The sequence below is a fragment of the Centroberyx gerrardi genome, chromosome 3 (genome assembly GCF_048128805.1).
Source record: "Centroberyx gerrardi isolate f3 chromosome 3, fCenGer3.hap1.cur.20231027, whole genome shotgun sequence".
Classification (NCBI taxonomy): Eukaryota; Metazoa; Chordata; class Actinopteri; order Beryciformes; family Berycidae; genus Centroberyx; species Centroberyx gerrardi.
Genome location: NC_135999.1, coordinates 14,284,651 through 14,303,543, shown reverse-complemented (window position 1 = coordinate 14,303,543; position 18,893 = coordinate 14,284,651). Strand labels below are relative to the sequence as shown.

At 42.6% G+C, this 18,893-nt stretch overlaps 1 protein-coding gene across 1 annotated transcript in view; it reads left to right on the top strand.

Annotated features, from left to right (window-relative positions):
* The window catches only part of nr3c2 (nuclear receptor subfamily 3, group C, member 2), a 67,469-nt gene that overhangs the window by 29,564 nt on the left and 19,012 nt on the right, over nucleotides 1-18,893 (top strand). Inside the window, exons 2-3 of the mRNA XM_071923406.2 lie at nucleotides 7,377-7,504; nucleotides 16,027-16,143. Of these exons, the coding sequence (XP_071779507.1) occupies nucleotides 7,377-7,504; nucleotides 16,027-16,143 (245 nt within the window). The remainder of the gene's footprint in view (nucleotides 1-7,376; nucleotides 7,505-16,026; nucleotides 16,144-18,893) is intronic.

The following is an 18,893-nucleotide window of genomic DNA, read 5'->3' as shown; positions in this document are numbered from 1 at the left end:
AATCTCCCTCTCTAGGGATTTGTCTTTCTCGTTTGTCCTAGGGCCTCTAAGCTGAGTTTGGAGGTCACCTGCTGTACAGGCAACAGGCCGCAGACTTGGCTCTGGACACACGAGTAAGGAGCCAGGTATTGCATGGATTTAGTGGGAGAGAGCAAAGTTAGCGGTGAATAGGGTTAAATTTTTAACACAAGGGGAGGCCGGGTCTCAAGTTCATCCATGCCACTGAAATCAAAGGATTTGGGCCTATAATGAAACCAGCTTTAGCATCGTAGCTTTGAAGTTGGTCCGTTTATGTCTGTGTTCACGGCACTAAGCTAGATTAAAGTAAATTGTGAGCCATGTTACACAAAGGTGGTGAAAACAGGCTCCTTTTCCTCTGTTTAGTTAGATTTACGCCAACTACCATGCTTATTTTTGTTGTTATCATGTAGGTTTATTTTCAGGGGGGAAATGTGATTAAAGTCAAATGAGCTGGTATTTCATGTTCCTTTATGTGTTTAACGTTTTGTGTTTATGACCGGCCTTTTGTTTGCATTGTTTCTCTATTTCCCATGCCTGGAAATCAACCTGATGCCCACTGGTGCATTTCTCAACAAGTCAGTTGAGATGTGTTCCCAGCTGCTTTGTGGCTGCTGAGTATTTTGATCCCGAGTCTGTTTTCAGCGAAGTTCTTGGAAAATGTGGTGCTAAAAACAGAAACTTTGGGGTTCATTAACGGATCAGTGTGCTTGGCTTGTGAGGACCCAAGTCCTTTAAGTCAATCAAGATACTTCTGTCACAGTCGATCAAAACGCTACTGTGGGACTTGATCAGGCAATTTGTTAGGGCTACTACGGGGCTAGATAAATGAATGAATAGCAGGACTGTTTTCATGGGCATGAATAAAGCAGCTGCTGTTTTGTCAGGTAACACACTTCAAATGTTTTCCTCGTTTAATACTTGCACCCCCATTGCCCCCTCACAGTTGCTTCATGTCCTTTACATGGCAAGGGAAAGCTTAATAATAAAAAGAAATGTCTCTCTAACGGGAGAAAGTCTTTTGAGGTAACCGATCTTATTTGTGTAATTTGTACCAGAAACCCATTCTTCTTAGTCTTGTACAAAGACACATTATTTCAGAAGCTCAATTGCTAGACCCCACTTAATGGCCTTCCTCGCAGTATTGGAGATCTTAAGCCTGGTTCATGCTTAGTGCAGGAACGTATGCAGCGGAGTGCGTGCGGTCACAATTACGTGGGTGCACTGAGTGGGTGCACTGGTTGCATTTGAGAGTGACGTGATGCCGAACAGCACCTAAAATCTGAAACAACGTGAATAGCACCACAGTTACATAGACGCGCCTCTATCAAGAATTGGCTGAACAGAGAGGAACCGGACCCACTGGCCGATTCCTTGCTTTGGGATTTGGATAGCTGAATTTTCCTCGTTTTCAGGGGTTTGGTCAAAAGCGCAAGAACCATGCATACCAAGGTACGCGAACGGCACATCTCATATGGAGTTCGAGCACGTCAATCCACACAGAAAGCATGAATCAGGCAAAAAGCACGCAGTGGCATCCCATGCCTAATTCTATACTGCATGGATGCGATCAGTCCCTCGCTCCAGATCACTGTTCTTGACAGGCATGAATTACGGGAGTTTCCAGAAGCAATGGTCCTCCCCACCAGATAATAATACCCTGCCACATCTCCCAGAGATTCATGCAAGCATTCTTTACTACTTAGATAGCCACAATATCTCAGGTGATTAATTTCAATTACGACTTTTGACAGTAAGTGATTGAGGTGAATTTTTATAATGGTCAACCAGCTCCCCGGGCTTAGTTTTAATCAGCTGAGCTCCATTCCCGCTGCCCTAAAGGAGTCCGCTGTCTCCATCAGGCCCCTGGGCCGTTCAGCTGCCACTGCAGACTGGAGGAAAAGAGGTGAGAGTTCAGCAAAGTGTGGCAGTGAAGTTGGTATTTACAGTTCTTTGCGGCATTTGAAGTCATAGAGAGGTGCAGCTTCAGACATGTTGGGTAAAGATAGAGCACAAAACCCTGGATACTGTGTGTAGATCAGAATGATACAGTACCACTCTATGTGTGTGTGTGTGTGTGTGCGTGCATTCTATGACTTCTCTCATTTCTTTGTTTACACTCAAAACAGTGGATATAGGAGAAAGATAATCGTGATTTGTTATGGGGAAGGTCAGTTAAAGTTTGTAGGCATGGGCCTTGGTGGGGAGATGGCACAAATGGAATATACAACAAGGAATGCAATCACAGCCTGGATACCAGATACCATCAGACAGCAAATTCGCCATTCTCTATGGTGAAATACATTTTATTTGATGATGAAATAGCCTGATATGCCCCATATTGTGGGTCTTTGTCCATCGTATCTTACTGTAAAATATAAACAAAATGGAATATCGATATGCCATGAAAATGACTATTGTGTCTAACTGGAATTTATGCAACACTCATACATTTTTCTCCATAGTTAACCATATGCGGCAGCCAGTTAGAGGGGATTATACTGTAACCTTAACACAAGTGTAACACAAGCCTGGCGAAGAGGAAATCTCATATTTCTGTATGCTCAGGTACTCTGCCCAATGCCAGGGTCACCTTCACCAGGAAAATAATTCCCTGGTGGCTCTCTAACACTACCCATAAGACCTCTCTCTCTTTGAGAGGCGGTGAGTGGGCGTCAACCTAATGTTTATACTGTCTGCCCGTAGTTATGTAAGCCATTTTGTCCTCTCTCTCTCGCTCTCTCTCTCCCCCCTCCCCTCTCTCTCATCTCCATCTCCCTTGGTTTCGTTTAAACTAATCTACCTTTAGATTTTCCACCAAGCCAAGGTGTGTATTACATAAATATTGAAGGCCAGACTGTAGAGAGTTACTGTACTGTGGAAGCTATTGTTTGCCGTGTCAAGGATGCTTCTCTTTCATGAAGACAGGTTCAGGGAGGCTATGCCACTTGTCTGAACTATCCCTGTGATAACAGCCTCTAGAATGAATGAGTCAGTGTGTCTGCTTACACACACACACACATGCACGCACACATGCATGCATACACAAACTTATCTTTATAGTGGGTGGGTCTACAGCAGTGCAAATACAATATGTGTGTGTGTGTGTGTGTGTGTGTATGTGTGACAGACAGAGGCATTACATGCATGATGAGAACATTGTTTTTCTGTGCAACAAAGCTTGCTCTGTGGTTCAACTGCTTGTTTGCTGACTCTATCATGCTAATGTAATGTGGGTCAAAGGGTTCATTCGTACCACGCGGGCCTCACTGTCTTCCATCAGCAGTCACAGAACCATCTCACGGCCCATTATTCACCCATAACGATGTTATCTTTATAACCTGAGAATGACTATGGCTCCTCCACTTCCTTTGTACTTTTACTCATCAATTTTCTTTGACTTCATGCTCAGTTTCTATGGCAACTAATCGTGCTAGTTACTTTTGACCCTCTTTTTTTTTTTTTTGTGACCCATATTGACCTGTTTACGATACATGGAGACCAGGACACAGACCCACAGCGGCTTTGACAGAGTTCAGCAAAAAGGCACCCAAAAGGCAGGCCGCCTCGGATGACTGCAGTGATTATCAAGTACATTATTTCCTGATTCTGAGACATTTTTGGCTTAAATAACCATCCTATCTGGACTCCGCTCTCGCTGACTTAGCATTCCTTCCACAGCTGAGAGAGGGTGGAGATATTTGAACCATTTGGAGAATGCTCGCAGTGTGACATCCGAAATTACTTGTAGAAAGCTTGAGACCAATTTGAGCCCGAACATCTGTCCTGTGGTCCTAACAGATTTTTAGTGGGCATAGTGGGCTTTGTCTAACTGCAAGCTCATTTTAAGGTTTTGTACAATTTTATTAATATCGTCTTAAGCAGCATGTAGGCCTGAGAGGCATGGGGAGAGGAGAACTGGTTACAGACTCACCAATTTCTATGTACATTATGGTGGGAAGAAATAGGCATTGTTTACCCACACTCATCTGTATCCTCATGGGAAATAAACAGTGACTGAATCAGTTGTTAGCTTTGTGTGTTATCTTTAAAGATGAAAGCACATTGAAAACAATGGAACTGCTGCCCTGGGGTTTCTGTAGGAGGGGAAAAAAGCAACAACTGGAGCAAAGAATGAGACCTTTGATCCGTGCTGTCAGCCCCCTTGAGTTAGTCTATGACTGTACCCAGAAATAGAGGAGACAACGGTCAAGAGCAAAAGAAGACGGTTTACAGTAAAGCCCTGCGCACACAATTGCAAAACTATTACAATCCACATTGACTTTGGGTGTTTTTTTAGGTGCAGTCATACACATTATCGTACAAATATGGTTATGGATATCATTTTGAATTTTTTTTATCCAAATTAAAAATGTCTTGTGGAGACATTAAAGTTGATTTAGTTCAGCCATCTAATGCTATTAGGCAGCGCATTCCTCTGAAACAACCGTCTGCAACTCAACATTATCTCTGCAAGTTTGCCTCTGCTGCTGCTTTAACAGTCCTCTACTGGCTGACACTGTGTGGTCAGTAAGAGACGAAGGATGGCACTCATTTATGCATGAAGGACTTTTACAAGATGTTACCTAAACATCTAAAAGTGCAGCTGAAGCCTTTATTCCAATAGACACAAGTTGCTATTTCAGAACATATTAAGCTATCTAAATAGCAAGCCAAACAGAAAGGTCATTCATTCAAACTTTCTTTTTTTTTTTTTAAATCCTGTTTGCAAATATAAATACGCTCACAAACAGTAACATCTCAGCTGAAAGCGCCTGATTTGGAAACGTCTCGTTGCCTCTCTTTAGTTTGGGCTACTGGCGGCTGTGGTGCACAGTCACTGCAGGCTGGCCTGTCTGCTCTGGTTTCATAAGCAGAGAGAGAGAATGACCTATATACTTCTCCGAGGGAGGGGAAGTCACCTTGTTGGTGGACCGGCAGGCAGGCTGGCAAGCAGCGACAAGGTTTTAATGTTGTGTGGCGCTATTAAAGGGGCGACCGGCACTGAGTGGATATTAGCAGTAGTCTTTAGAGAGGACTTTTCTTTTGATACGAACGTTGTTTTTGGCCAGGAACTTTAATGTTTCCAAAGTACTCTCTTCATTCCCTGGCTGTTCTTTGGGAGAGGTTGTCCCCTTGTTAATAGAGCCACTGTTGTTGTTGTTGTTGTTTTTTGCTGGAGAGAAAGGTCGATGTATGGGGGGAATATTCAATAGATACATATGGTTACAAACGCATCTAAATGTAAACACATGCACACACGCAGACACACACACACACACACACACACACACACACACACACACACACACAAAGACTAGCTGAAACCATAGGGCCCAATGCCAGATAGATCTAGTCAGACAAACACCTCACCAGAGACTCCTCTAAGCGTCCTAACAAATTGAATGTGTGTGTAGATGGACGAGAGGGAATTAGATCACTGGTCCTGATTGTATCTGAGTGCACTGTTGCTGTACCCCTTTCCAGCTAGGCCCCAGGAGGAAATGTGTGTGCAGGAGAGAGAGAGAGGCAGAGATAGAGAGAGAGATGGAGAGACAGAGAGAGACATGGAGAGACAGAGAGAGAGAGGGAGCGCTTGGCAGCTGGTTTGATGAAGGATGTAAGGAGAATGTTAACCAGACAATCACCTTGCATGTTATTGATTGAGATGAGAGAGAGGTAATTAGCACAGACAAGAAGGGGAAGCTGAGGCCACTTTTAATGTTTTGATACAAGGTGTTCTCTCTTTGTACCCATCTAGCTGTTGTGTTGTCTGTGTGTGTGTGTGTGTGTGTGTGTGTGTGTGTGCGCACGCAAGTGAGAAAGAGATTATATATTCTTATTTCTATTTTCTTATATAGACTTAACCTTTCAATTCATAAGGCTTTTACTCCACTCAAAGTGTAAATGTAGTGTGTAAAAATATTTACAATATGCGAGAACCAATTGATTCAATGTCTATCCATTAACTCCAGCCATTAACATAAATAAGTAGCATACCCTATAATATGCTACTCTTCAATGCACACCGGGGTTTGCTGAGCTCATCCCAAGTTTACTCACACAGTCCAGCTCCATGCCATGTGCCATGATCTCAAAGGGTCACTTTCAGCCCCATCCACAGGCCATCCTCGTGCTGCAAACTGATAAAACCATGTCAGGTTTCATTGGAGCTATTTAATCACATCTCTGCTGACTCATCCAAACTTTATTTTGGTTGCCTGATCCATTTTCAAAATTTACCTGCCTCCTTCCCCCCCCCCTATCTCTCACTTTATGTCTCCATTTACCAGAGCTCGGCTTGGGAAATAGATTTTGTCTGGATGTCCCCAGGTCTGCTTCAGATTTGAATGTTAAAAATGCTGAACACACAACTCATCACCAAGGCCACATACAATACACTCTACTGACAATATACACTGGCCTTGTATGCACTGCACACGAGTTCTAATGCGTTTAGACATTTTTGATCCAATATGCTTTATGTCATCCTCTTTGGTAGCTGGATTCATAATTAACTATTAGTTAATATTTGACATATTAACTGTCTACTATTGAACTTTGACACCTGAACACATGACATCATGTGCAGGAATAGGTAAACGGTAACTCAGTGATTTTCCCACTGTGTACTGCATCGGTAAGAAAATACATCCTGCGCTCTAATGGTCGTTTAATTGAAGAGAGCGCTCAGAGTCAAAGCAGTAAACGATGCCAAAGTAAACAATGACTTGGATCAGCCAGAATTGGAGCCGATTCATCAATTCTGTGGCCTATTGATTATGGCTCAGAGTAACAAACAAGCGCATGCCATGTTACATACTATACAGTACATGTCAGTGTTGATTCTCACAGTTGAGCCTTGACCATAAACTGAGTAGATGTTGCATACACTGTAGTATTTATACTATTTTTTTTTTTTAAAGCACCATTGTTTCTATGATTTTTGTCAACCACTTGCACCTTCCGTGCCAGAGGATGCTACAAGTGTTTTGAGTCCTACTTCCTTTGACATCCCAGTCTCTGTGCAGCTTGTCTTTGATTTGCTTATTGAATTCAAGTGATCTCCTCTGGAATTCTGTCATTGTCATCTCCGTAAGCCAGGCGAAGCTGTAAATCAGATGGGTGCAAAGCCCTCCTCTCTCTTGGTTGGCAGACATCTTTATGGGTCGCCACATTGTGCTGCTACTGTACTGTAGGCCGTAAAATGAAGAATGTTTCACAGCGCGTGTCAGGCTGTAGCGTAGTTAGAAAGGGACGCTCTGCCCTGGCTTCGTTGTTGACTTCTGAAATGTCTTTGCTGATTTATGTTTGGTCTCAAAAGTAATTTGTGTTTTGTGTGTGCATTGTCCTTCCAGCTCGTCATTGAGGCAACCGTCATCAACGGCCAAAGTGTGCCTGGTGTGTGGAGATGAGGCGTCAGGATGTCACTATGGCGTCGTCACGTGTGGAAGCTGCAAAGTCTTCTTCAAAAGAGCTGTGGAAGGTAACTCATGTTCCAACAAGATGACACTTTATAGGCCTTCTGACTGATGAGCCCCAATCACTCTTCCTGAACATGGGAAAAGGAGAAAAGGAAGCTCCTATATTATTTTATTGTACAAAGAAAAGTGACATGTTTATTTAAATGCAGCTAATAGTTGTATATCTAGCCTGAAATACACCTTGGTACATGGGTAAATGTTTGATGCAAAGGGCAGATGGGCAGTTTTATCAGCCATAATGACTAGCCATGTCTTTCTTTTCATTTTGCCTTCATTCCTTACAGCAAGTGTGATCCACATTGATTTTGTCTCAGCATTGCTTATCACCATTGTTTCAATCAGTTGCCCAAGCATCATCACCTTTGAAGATGACTATAGCCTTCAGGATCATTGACAGCCATTTTGGTTGTGTGTTTGCTCAATTCACTGAAAATAGTGGGGGGATAACTTGTGCTAAGTAAGTGTAAATCTGTTGTATAAACTTACAATTGTCCCAATTGGAAAATGTTAATGAGAAAATGCAAAACAAGGAAGTTTGCTATTAGGGTAATTCACTTTTTCACATAATCAGTTTTTGTTTTTTTCAAATCTCCTGACAGAACAGAGTTCAAGGAACTTACTGAATGGAGGAATACAGTGAGGCAGCTTGCATTTAGGCAGAATATTTTGCTGATATTACTTGCACGAATTTGAAGAAAGCGATACTTGCTTCAAATTGATGTAATATGGATTGTGTTATGGTTTGGTGCAGGACCAGCCTCACCTGGCAGCAGGCACAGCGCTGTGTGTGGCTTTTTAACCAATGGTTGATACTGGTTTTATTTGCACTACACTGTTTAATGCTACAAACTGTGGTTTGTGAATTTACTCCCAGCTGCCTTTCTCCACATTTATTTTGTCAAAAATCATTGAAATAACCAAAGTCTGAACCAGGCATTTTATTTGTAGACTGTAGCCATGCTGCATGCTTAGTTGACTGGCACCTCAATAAGATTAAAAAAACAAAACAAAAACAAAAACAAAAAACATCCGGTAGGTAATTCTCCCACAACAGCCCCTCTATGTTATATTTAGCTTGGGGAAAATCAGCAGCAGTCATAATGTGCTTTTCATTTTCTGCCTGTTGCCTGAGGCATTGGCCTAACTCATTTAGAGGAACGTTTGAATGCAAAACACACTCTTACATACCCAGTGCAGGCACAAACAAGCAAGCACGCCTGCCAGCCAGCCATCCAGCCCTCTAGGTGTTTTCCCGGCCATTGGAGGAATTGCAGTCATTTCCTATCAAATCATGCCTTCATTTGACGATATTTACACACCATCGTTACAGGGACCTGAAACCAGATTATGTGTCTAGTGTTATCAAATCAGACTTGTCATTGTTCTTGCTTTAAGCGTGGCCAGTAGAGAGCTGGTGGCAGATGCTAAAGATCTGACAAATACTGCTGTTTGTTGGAGAGTGCCAGTCATTTCCATGCAAGGTTCTGAAGACCGCTACTGGCCTGCCTGCTCACACTTTTAGGCAATGCGATATAACTGCTGAGGATGCATGTAAAACCCCATTTGACTTTATCTCACACAGTATACCATACTCAATGACAAAAGCTGTATAAAATGGGATGTAAGACTGCGTATCTGATGCCTGTATTGCTCCTTGTAGCTAACAAGGCACGGCTCCTTCCCTGTATATCTTTGTGCATCTCTCTTTGAAACTTTCTGGCTTTGATTTGAATGGAGTTTCCTCTTGACTCTGTACTGAAAAACGACTGCTACTGGGCAAACTATGAAAGCGTAATAAGGGCAGCCCATATAGTGGCCTGATGTCATCAAGGTTGCGTGCGATGTGTGTGTGTGTGTGTGTGTGTGTGTGTCCTTTTGATGTGCACAGCGAGCTGCTACCTTACTTGACCCCTCCACAGCTGCTGCTGCGATGGAAAGAGAGAGGCAAGGTAGAGGGAGGCAAAGGATGAAAATAGTGAGAGAAGGATTTTGCAAAGTGAAGAGAGATAGAGGACAGTGAAACGGATACAGAGAGGGAGGGGGAGGAAGGACGAAGAAAAAGGCAGACGCAGACAGAGAGATAAAGAGAGGAGGAGTGGAGAGAGAGAGAGAGAGAGAGAGAGGGAGAGGGAGAGAGAGTAAGAAAGAGGGAGAGAGAGAGTGAGAGAGAGCTAAAGCGATGTGTCAGCAATGAGCTCCAGAGAGGTGTAAGTTAGGACGTGAGGAGACGTTTTACTCCTCCCCTCCCCTCTTCTCTCCTCCTCCTTCTCCTCCTCTCTTCTCTCAAAGTGAAAAACTTCGACTCGGCATCTGAGATATGAGAGAAGACTGCAGAGAGCGGGCATCAGTACAAGGGGAATAATCCAGCCCATGCTTAATTTCTTTTGGCACCGCCCGCCTCAGGGGACACAACTTTTTGGTCGGCTGTAGCTCATTAGACGACTAACTGGCTCACAGCCCTTTACTACATAGCTAGTTAGTATTCTGGAGTCATCAACAAATCAAATGAAATCCGCTGTCTGTGGAGGGTCTTTTTTTCCCCCCCGTCTCCAAGTCAGACAAGTCATTGTTAGGTAGCTTTATTTTACATTGCTGGAGCCTGGCAGAGTTACTCTTGGAGGATGACATTTTAGGTTTACACTTGGAATGTCCGTGTGGAATATTTATCGGCCACATGGGCCTTTTAACCGTTCAGATCTGCACGCTGTATTCCTCCTCGGCAGGGCGAATATTCATTCCTGTTCATTTTTGTCATAGCTACCGGAAGGCGCAGCCAACTGTACACTGTAACACCTCACCTCACACCTCCGATGAAGCCCTGATTACATTAATTTCATTACAGAAACGTTCATCCACCTGCTCTCCTATTCACCACCAGTCTTTCAGTTTACCTTATATACAGTGTGGCAGCCTTTATACTCACATAAAAAACATTTTAGATAGCCTTGTTCCTTTTGACTTTGAAATTCACTCACAAAGTAAACAGGTATGGAAGGTATGGAATAATCATCATGAAGCTCACGTTTTGTTTTGCATTTGTATTGATAATGTTCACTTAACTGTCACAGTACTATAAATATAAAGCCAATTTTTCTGTGCCATTTTTATGAAACACATAAACGTATCTTCTGTGCTGTGGATCTCAGCAGCCGTAAAAAGAAAAATCCTTTACAAGTCTTCTGACACAAAACAATAGCGCACAAATGTACGTTTATCATCATTAATGAAAGGTGGAAATACATGAATGCGTTCGCATGTGCTTCTTCCCTGCATCCACTCGACTATGGACTAGTTTGTTGATACAAGACAGCTGCACTCAATAAACGACTCCATGTGGAGCGCTGGAAGATTCGACGAGTTCCATGCCAGCTTATTATTCACATGTCATCAGTGGCTTGGCATGTCGGCTCTTCGTAATAATACTCAGCGCTTCTTTTAGCTCACTACTTGTTTTTCCTGGTCTCTTTCTGAACGGCGAGGTTTACAGAGACATTATTCAACCTTGTTATGGCCTCACTGCGCTCTGTAATGTGACTGGATCATGGTTTCCATGGCACTGGTGTCAATCTAAAACCTATCCTTTGGTTCCGCCTCTCCGGCTGCAACACAGGAGTCATCTGAGGACAAGTCCCGTACTGTGTGTGCTTTGACTGGCAGGTCTGGCCCCCAATAATGTCTCTCAGACTGCGGAATGAAGGCCTCCCTCCAGTGCCGGAGTGAATGCTTCAGGTTGTGTGTGAGAGGCTCATGTAACAACAGCTGGAACCAAGCCATTTAGCAGTCTTGTCCTGATCCCAGCTCCCAACACATGTCTCACATCACAGAGGTTCTTTGATCAGAAACTGCACACAAAACACACACACACAGTCACAGGCACAGGCATGCCATGCACACATGCCTGCATTCGTGGGCACACGCATTTCCAGTAGCGGTATAGCAATACAGATATACAGTATTAGGTAGGAATTAAATCTGCAAAGCTTAAGTATGTACGTGACCCACATTGCTAATAGGCCCATATGTTGGAGAAAGCAGGCTCGGATAGGGCATCTCTAATGGAACCTAAATACTTCTGCTGTTTTGTGTGTGCAGCATTACCTCCTTATCCCGTTAAAAATAGACACATGGGCGTACAGTATATACACAGAGGATTTTGTCTACCCTTGAAGCCCATTATCACAATAACAGATGTATGTATGGTGCATGTATGATAATGAAATCTCGCACCGATACGCATATACGCACACACACACATGCAATTTCCTCCATGTCCTTAATTCCCCTGGCCCGGGATGACCTGTGGGCCCTGTGGCACTCCGCTGGGTATAATCTGACCTCCATCTCTTCCTGCTCCTTGGTGATACCTTTGTTCTTTGACATCAATGCAAAGTGGATCCACAGCACTCAGTGGGCTACACCTTTTGTGTTCAACCAAATAAGCGGTGCAAATCTGATGGGCTTTATCAGTGTCTTCACTGATGATTGGTTTGTTGTTGATATGGGCAGAGTGTTGTGGGATCCGCCCGCTCTGGTGAAAGGGTTGTGCCCCAACAGATCATTATTAAATGATCATTGTCAATTATTTTTAGATTCCAATATTTGCTCTTTCAAAGTCTTTTGTGGGCTGCATTACTTCAGCCAGGCAAGCTGTGCTGTGTGTCATGCCAAATATGCATTTGCATCAATTACACTGGTTTCATACAAGTCATTACAGATAAATTATTGCGTAATACATACCGGTTGAATTACTATGGAATTACTCCACGGTGCTTTTTTGGTTGGGGAGTACAATCTTTGAGGCAGGCATTCATGTAATGTTTCAATGGACAGAAAATGATATTTGCACAACAGGGTTGATGAGAAATACAGGAGGGTTTCATATTTCCGTTGTAACCATGTAGTCAGAAACCAGGTGACAGCAGGTAGCCCTCTTTGATTTGTTTGATTTGGACAAAGTCAAATGTGTTTTGGGCCTCTGCCAATTTTTTTAGGCCACACTGTGGAAACAAAGCAAAAAAGCAAATTAAACAGTGGACCTTATTTCATGTGAGTCCAATCGGATATCAGCTCAGGATAATTAGTTAGCCATACCTTGTGTCAAAGAGGAGAGAGATAAACGACTTACTAGGAGTGATTAGAAACAAATATGTTTAATTAGTATGAATGTCTCAATAAGCAGTATGTCAAATTGGTTCTTTTGGGGGGTATTGTAATTAGGGGAAAAAATAATATTGCACCGTAGGCGAGAATAATGTTTCTCTTGTAAGTGCTCTTTTCATACACGCATTCCTTTACTGTCTGCCTCGGTATGTTAGACATTTAGATCCAGATATCAAATTATGGCCTAAATAAATAACTACATTCCATATGTACAAATGCAGCCGACGGGGAAAATCTTTGCAGGAAGGAAACGCACAAGACAACAGCATATGATATAGTGCATTATAACAGAAGTGGAGACATTAGTAAACGAAATAACAGCTTCTATTTACAACCAATTTTGACTTCTGTAGTCTTTTTTATAATGCTCCAGACAGTGAAACTAAATTGCGGAGGGCCTTATCCAACACAGCTGTTTGTGCGTTGTCCAAAGAGCTGGAGGAGCAGTCCTGTTGCAAGGCAATGATTTGCATACTGCTGGCATGTTGTTTTTGTGCATTAAGTACTAGGTCAACAACTACATCTATGAGACGCCTGTTTTTGGTTGTTTGCTGCTTCTTGGCTATGTAATTTTAGGTTGCATAAATACCGATGGTAGACCATCACAGAATGGACCAAGTGCATTGCATTGTAGGATGTGATCGGCTAATTAAATGGCATTAATCCATGAGACTGACATGCATTTAGCACATGCTTTAGTTATATGCTATCTTGTGTCTGCAATACCGGCCAGCGACTGAGAAATTTCCAGCCACTGCCAAATGCCATTCAGTGTGCTAGGAGTTGGTGTAGTATTATTGATGTGGGTCAGCTACTGTATCTGAGAGGCTGTTTTCACAATAGACGATGTGAGTGGCTGTTGCTAGTGGCTATTTGAAAATGTCAGGTTAAGGGCTGTATTTTAGCAAAGGCCTGAAGTCTGTCTGTCTTTTGTTTAGAAAGCGGACGCAGCCTGTGCTTCTGGCAGCAGCACTGTAGGGCAGAGATTACTCTTGTTAAAGTGGGGTCCCCATAGGACAGTGTGTTTCCCACTCAGAAGAATCTCCCCATAACTGATGTATGCTGGAGTTGACAGACAACAGAGACTACTCAGCGGGTTGTTGCCAGATTGTGAGATCATCAGCTAAAAGTAGACGTGAGTGGACTCCATTAAAGAACTCCGAGGGTTGCCATGTTTTGGAGCATGCTGACAGAGCATGTATTGTAGCAGTGGAGTTTTGAGAATGATGCCAAGTTCCATATCCAAGGATGTATTGTATTGCAATTATCTCATCGTAAAACAATGTAACACGTTTATCTTTTTTATCATTTCCATAGAATATTATATGAAAATATCCTGAGGGCGCATTGGCAATATCAGAGAATGTTTTTAGAGTAAAAGGGAAAACAGGAGTAATAGTTTTTTGGATGAACTGCACATGGAAATGGGAGTCATGATGACTTCATAAATAAGCCACTTTTTTGACAGATCAAATGAGAAATGTTTTTCAGTTTTATGTGAAGTTTACTGAGGTAAGACTCAAAAAAGTATCATCCATCATCAAGCCCGCCACAAATGCTGGGACAATCTGCAAATGAGGGAAACATGCTGTGTGTGCATGTGAGTGCGTGCACACACAAAATGAGCGCATAAATAAATTAATTCTCTCTCACACACACACTTGCGCGGACACACACACCGTCGGACCATAGGGCTGCAACTTTGGCTGTCTCACAATGTGTATTTCAGTCTAACAATTATTAACAAGATTCATGGGAATGAGCGAAACAGTCTGTGGACAGAAAGGCCCCAGAGTTTTCAGTATCGCCATTTGGTCGGGCCTATCCGAGCGAGAGCGTGTGCGTGTGCGCGTGTGTGTGTGAGTGTGTGTGTGTGTGTGTGCGCGCGAGGGGGGTGGGGATGGGGACGGCTGCGTTGTGTTTCCTGTGTCGCAGTTTACTGTTTTTTAGAGCAAGAAAAATGGGCTTATGTAACGGTCATGTGATTTAGCCAGAAATAGTGGTGGGGCTACAGCTGCTGCCTCTCCTCCTGCAGCTCGGTTCCTTGGCTTTTGGCAGCAGCCAGACAGACACACTGCGCACTTCTCCTGCTAGCTCGGAAAACAACTTCTGCTCAATCCTACACACAAATACCGTACTGTAGATGCAAAAAAAAAGACAATGCACAAAAATGCATGCATGAGCACATGCTCACAAACTGCATGTAAACAAATAATGTAACGCAAACACGTAAATGTGCATGCCAACCGTCTCTTGTACTTACGCAGAAATAAAGGATACAAAACAAACAGATGATGTGCAAGAAAATACGGACTGATACGCACTGACACACACACGCATTCAAATACACAGTCTCAGATGTAAACACAAATTTTAAATCAACCCTAATGGGACTAACTCATATACTGAGGTTCCTGGATATAGGGCCACTACACCATGATATACCATTCCATCTGGCTGGTGTTGTCATTCCTCTGTGTGTGTGTGTGTGTGTGTGTGTGTGTGTGTGCGCATGTGTGTGTGTTTGTACAAGTAGATATGAGATTTGCAGTGTTTTTGAAATTGCCAAGTGGAGCAGCTTTGGCCGTGTGTGTATATGTGTGTTTGTGTGTGTGTGTGTGTGTCTGTGAGTGAATGAGTGTGTGTGTGTCCACGAGCGTGAGCCTGTCTGTGTGTGGGCGTGTGGTGCTCTGAGGCTGGCGGACGTGTGGAAAAAGGAAAAAAAAAAAGAAAAAAAAAAAAAGGGAGGGATGGAGATGCAGGCGTAGAGAAGGAGAGAGTGGAGGAGGAGAGGAGCTGTACAGTGAAGAGCTAGTGGAGCGGAAGGAAGCGCTCTGAAATGGGAGATCATTGGGTTTAGCTGAGGGCTAGGCAGGAGGCAGGAGGGATTCTCGCCATGTTAGCATCACTGTCAGGAGTAGTCTAGCTGCAGCCAGTGTCCTGGTTCCGACGAATTCTCATACCCCCGTGCCGTATACTGTAAAAAACACCATTAGTCAGGCGTTGTAGAATGTGAGAGTGGAATAATCACAATTTCAATCGTTTTTGCAGGGATAATCATGAAATGCAGATGTCTGATATTGCCAGGCATTCAATGAATCTCCATGTTGACCTACTGTATATTACGAACACTGACTGAGATTCTACTATCTAACATGTGAAGGATATGTTACATTTCATATATGATCAAATAAAAAAATGTATTATCCATGCTGTAGAAGTTAGTCCTCTTTATCTTCCTCCTCACTGTTCTTTTGTCTCTCTCTCTCTCTGCTGCACATCACTTTGAAAATATCAGCGCTGTGCCATGTCAAGCTGTGTGCGCTTCGCCGCTAACCTGACGCTGTATCATGCCTTCCCGTAGGTCAGCACAACTACCTGTGTGCGGGGAGGAACGACTGTATCATCGACAAGATCCGGAGGAAAAACTGTCCGGCGTGTCGCGTACGGAAGTGTCTCCAAGCTGGGATGAACCTGGGAGGTGAGGAGTGGCACCCTGATTCCAGATTGGCCCCGTCACGTGTCTCAGATCTGACATTTGAGTCAGCTTGTGTGAACCCCTCTCAGCTAATAAGAAATGATAGATATGGAAAACTAGGTCTTGCTGTAGTCATAGGAGGCCTGGGGATACTGAGTCATACGGTGTGTGTGTGTGTGTGTGTGTGTGTGTGTGTGTGTGTATGTGTGTGTGTGTGCATGTAGTATGTGTGTGCACAATATGCATAATGCATCCACAGTATGTGTATACTGAATCTACTGTATAGGATGCCAGTTGACGAAGCTTACAGACATGAGGAATAGATTACAAGAAACATTGTTGTTGACAGGGATGTGGTCCATTCAGATTCATGCCTTCATTCACTCATTGTCTCTACCCGCTTATTCCTATTCAGGGTCACGGGTGCTTGAGCCTATCCCAGCATACACTGGGGTAAAAGGCAGTTAGACACCCTGGACAGGCCGCTGCCAGTCCATCACAGTCATTGAAATTACAATTGAATTCCATATTCCCACAGAAAGTCAAATTTGAATTTGAAATGCATGTTCTGGTTACCATATGCTGTGAAATTAGTTGTGACAACACACTCTAATGGTGGCCAAAGGAAAAAGACAAACACAACTGTCACTGTCACAGAGAATGGCCTGAATTGTCTGCGTCATGCTTTCATTTAGTGCATTTTGGGAGTCTTCAGGCTCAACCTATAGTGTAATCTTTTGTGGTAGACTGGAGTGATATGTATCTATCGCGATGAGGAGTGGAATTAATGAATGCCTATGGAAAGCTGCTCACTCGGACTTTAAAACACAGCACCAATGATCTTTCCGTCTTCAGGGAATCGGGTGGGGGGGTTGTAGGCTATAAATAAAAACACAGATGGTGAAATCAACAAAATTGTAAATAATACAAACAAATGTAAATTTGAATGGTGTGGGTCAACTATCCTATCAACTATTAACCTACTCAAGTTTTTTTTCTTTTTTGCTTGAGTCCTGCAAATCGGATTCAAACTATCTAATTTTCCTACCTGTTATTATCAACAAAGCACTGCCAATATTAACCTTGGGCATGAGAATCTGTCCCAGACTTGCACTTCAACGCAGAAATAAGTTAATTTCACCTGAAAGTCTATAGCATAATAGACAATGGGAGCTATGTTAGTAGTACGTAACCTTTAGTTACCTCAACAATAAGAAGCTACTCTTGAAAGTTGTCATGTTCTTTTGCTGATTACAGACTGTACTCACAAATCTCAAAGCTGTCAATGGACTCACATAAATTCATATTTTAATTATCATCCAGCCCAGTCAATTTTATTTATGGAGATATCATGCATTGGAATTACAATGTAAAAGCATATTTTCTTGGGTTATAGTGATTAAAAGTTGACATTTTGTGACATTTGTATTGAATTTTCCAAATGGGACATTTCAGCACCTCGGACAGATTCTGTGGGGCAACATGTGTGAAGTGGTTTCTGAAACTTGTGTCGTTTGAAAATAACACAGCAACTGCTTGAGTGTACTTTGTGAACTCAGTGACAGTTTACTATTGTAACTAGATGTTTGCAGGAAATGTGGTTGTACTTTCTCATTTTTCTTTGTGTCATCTTTTTTAATGAGGTGATGTTGATAATGACAATGGAGAGCTGAGGTCAGGGTGGAGTCTGTGCTGCCAGGGAGAAGAGAATGGGAGAAGAGAAGGCAGTTTGGGTTTATTAAATGGGAAAATAATTTAATAAATGTTTGTAGTTATGTACCGTTAAATGTCTATGGAAAATCCTCCAACTGTTCACAGAAAATAAATACATAAAATTAATGATGCAATATGACAAAAGTCCCAAGCGTGAGAGGACCATTATTATCAGTGAACCGGTGCAGGATGAAATTTGTTATTGTTAGGAGCGGTTTCTAGGCCAGCAGTCAGATTGCTTGGTTATGGGCATGTGTCAGAAATCAGATAAATTACAAACAATTATGGACACTTAAAAGGGAATACAACTGAATTCCAGCTTTTACGTATGTTATTCCTATGCTATATGCCGTAGGACCGGGTCCCACCCTCCAGTTTGTGGTGCTCCCCAAACAGTAGCCTGTTACAGTTCCATACAGTGAAGAGCAAAAGATGGAAATGGTGACTGTCAGAAGACCCTGATTGGGTTTCTGAGAATAAGGCATATTTTCCGCTTTGAAATTGATACTTACTATTATGTAAAACTTTTCTGGATGAAAGGATTGTTTGTCTTCACAAACGTGCATTTCCCTAAGCTATAATAGTAAAGCATTTTGGCAGTGTCCAGTACAGTGTTACAGCATATCTCCAATTTTTCCTTTTTTAATAGTAATGCCTCTATACACTACATCCAACATGTGGGAAAATGTTTCATTACCCTGGAACCAAGCCAAGCCATTGATAATGCATTGTAAAATATTTAAATGTTGGGCATTGATTGGGAAATCAATTCCGGAAAAGCTTTTGGAGGTATAAAGTTTCCACAGGACACTGAGAATGTGTGAATAATAACCTTTTATTGTCAATTTGACTTGCTTGCTTAGTCAGTGTTTCTTACTTGTCCCTAAAAACTCCCGTGTCTCCATTCTGCGTTAGAACGTATGGGAATTACAAACAATACACAGGAAATCTCATGAATGAAACATACGATGCTTGCCCTGTTGAGCACCACTCTTGGTGTTGTTGCCGAACTATTAGAGGACTTAATTTGAAATGGACAG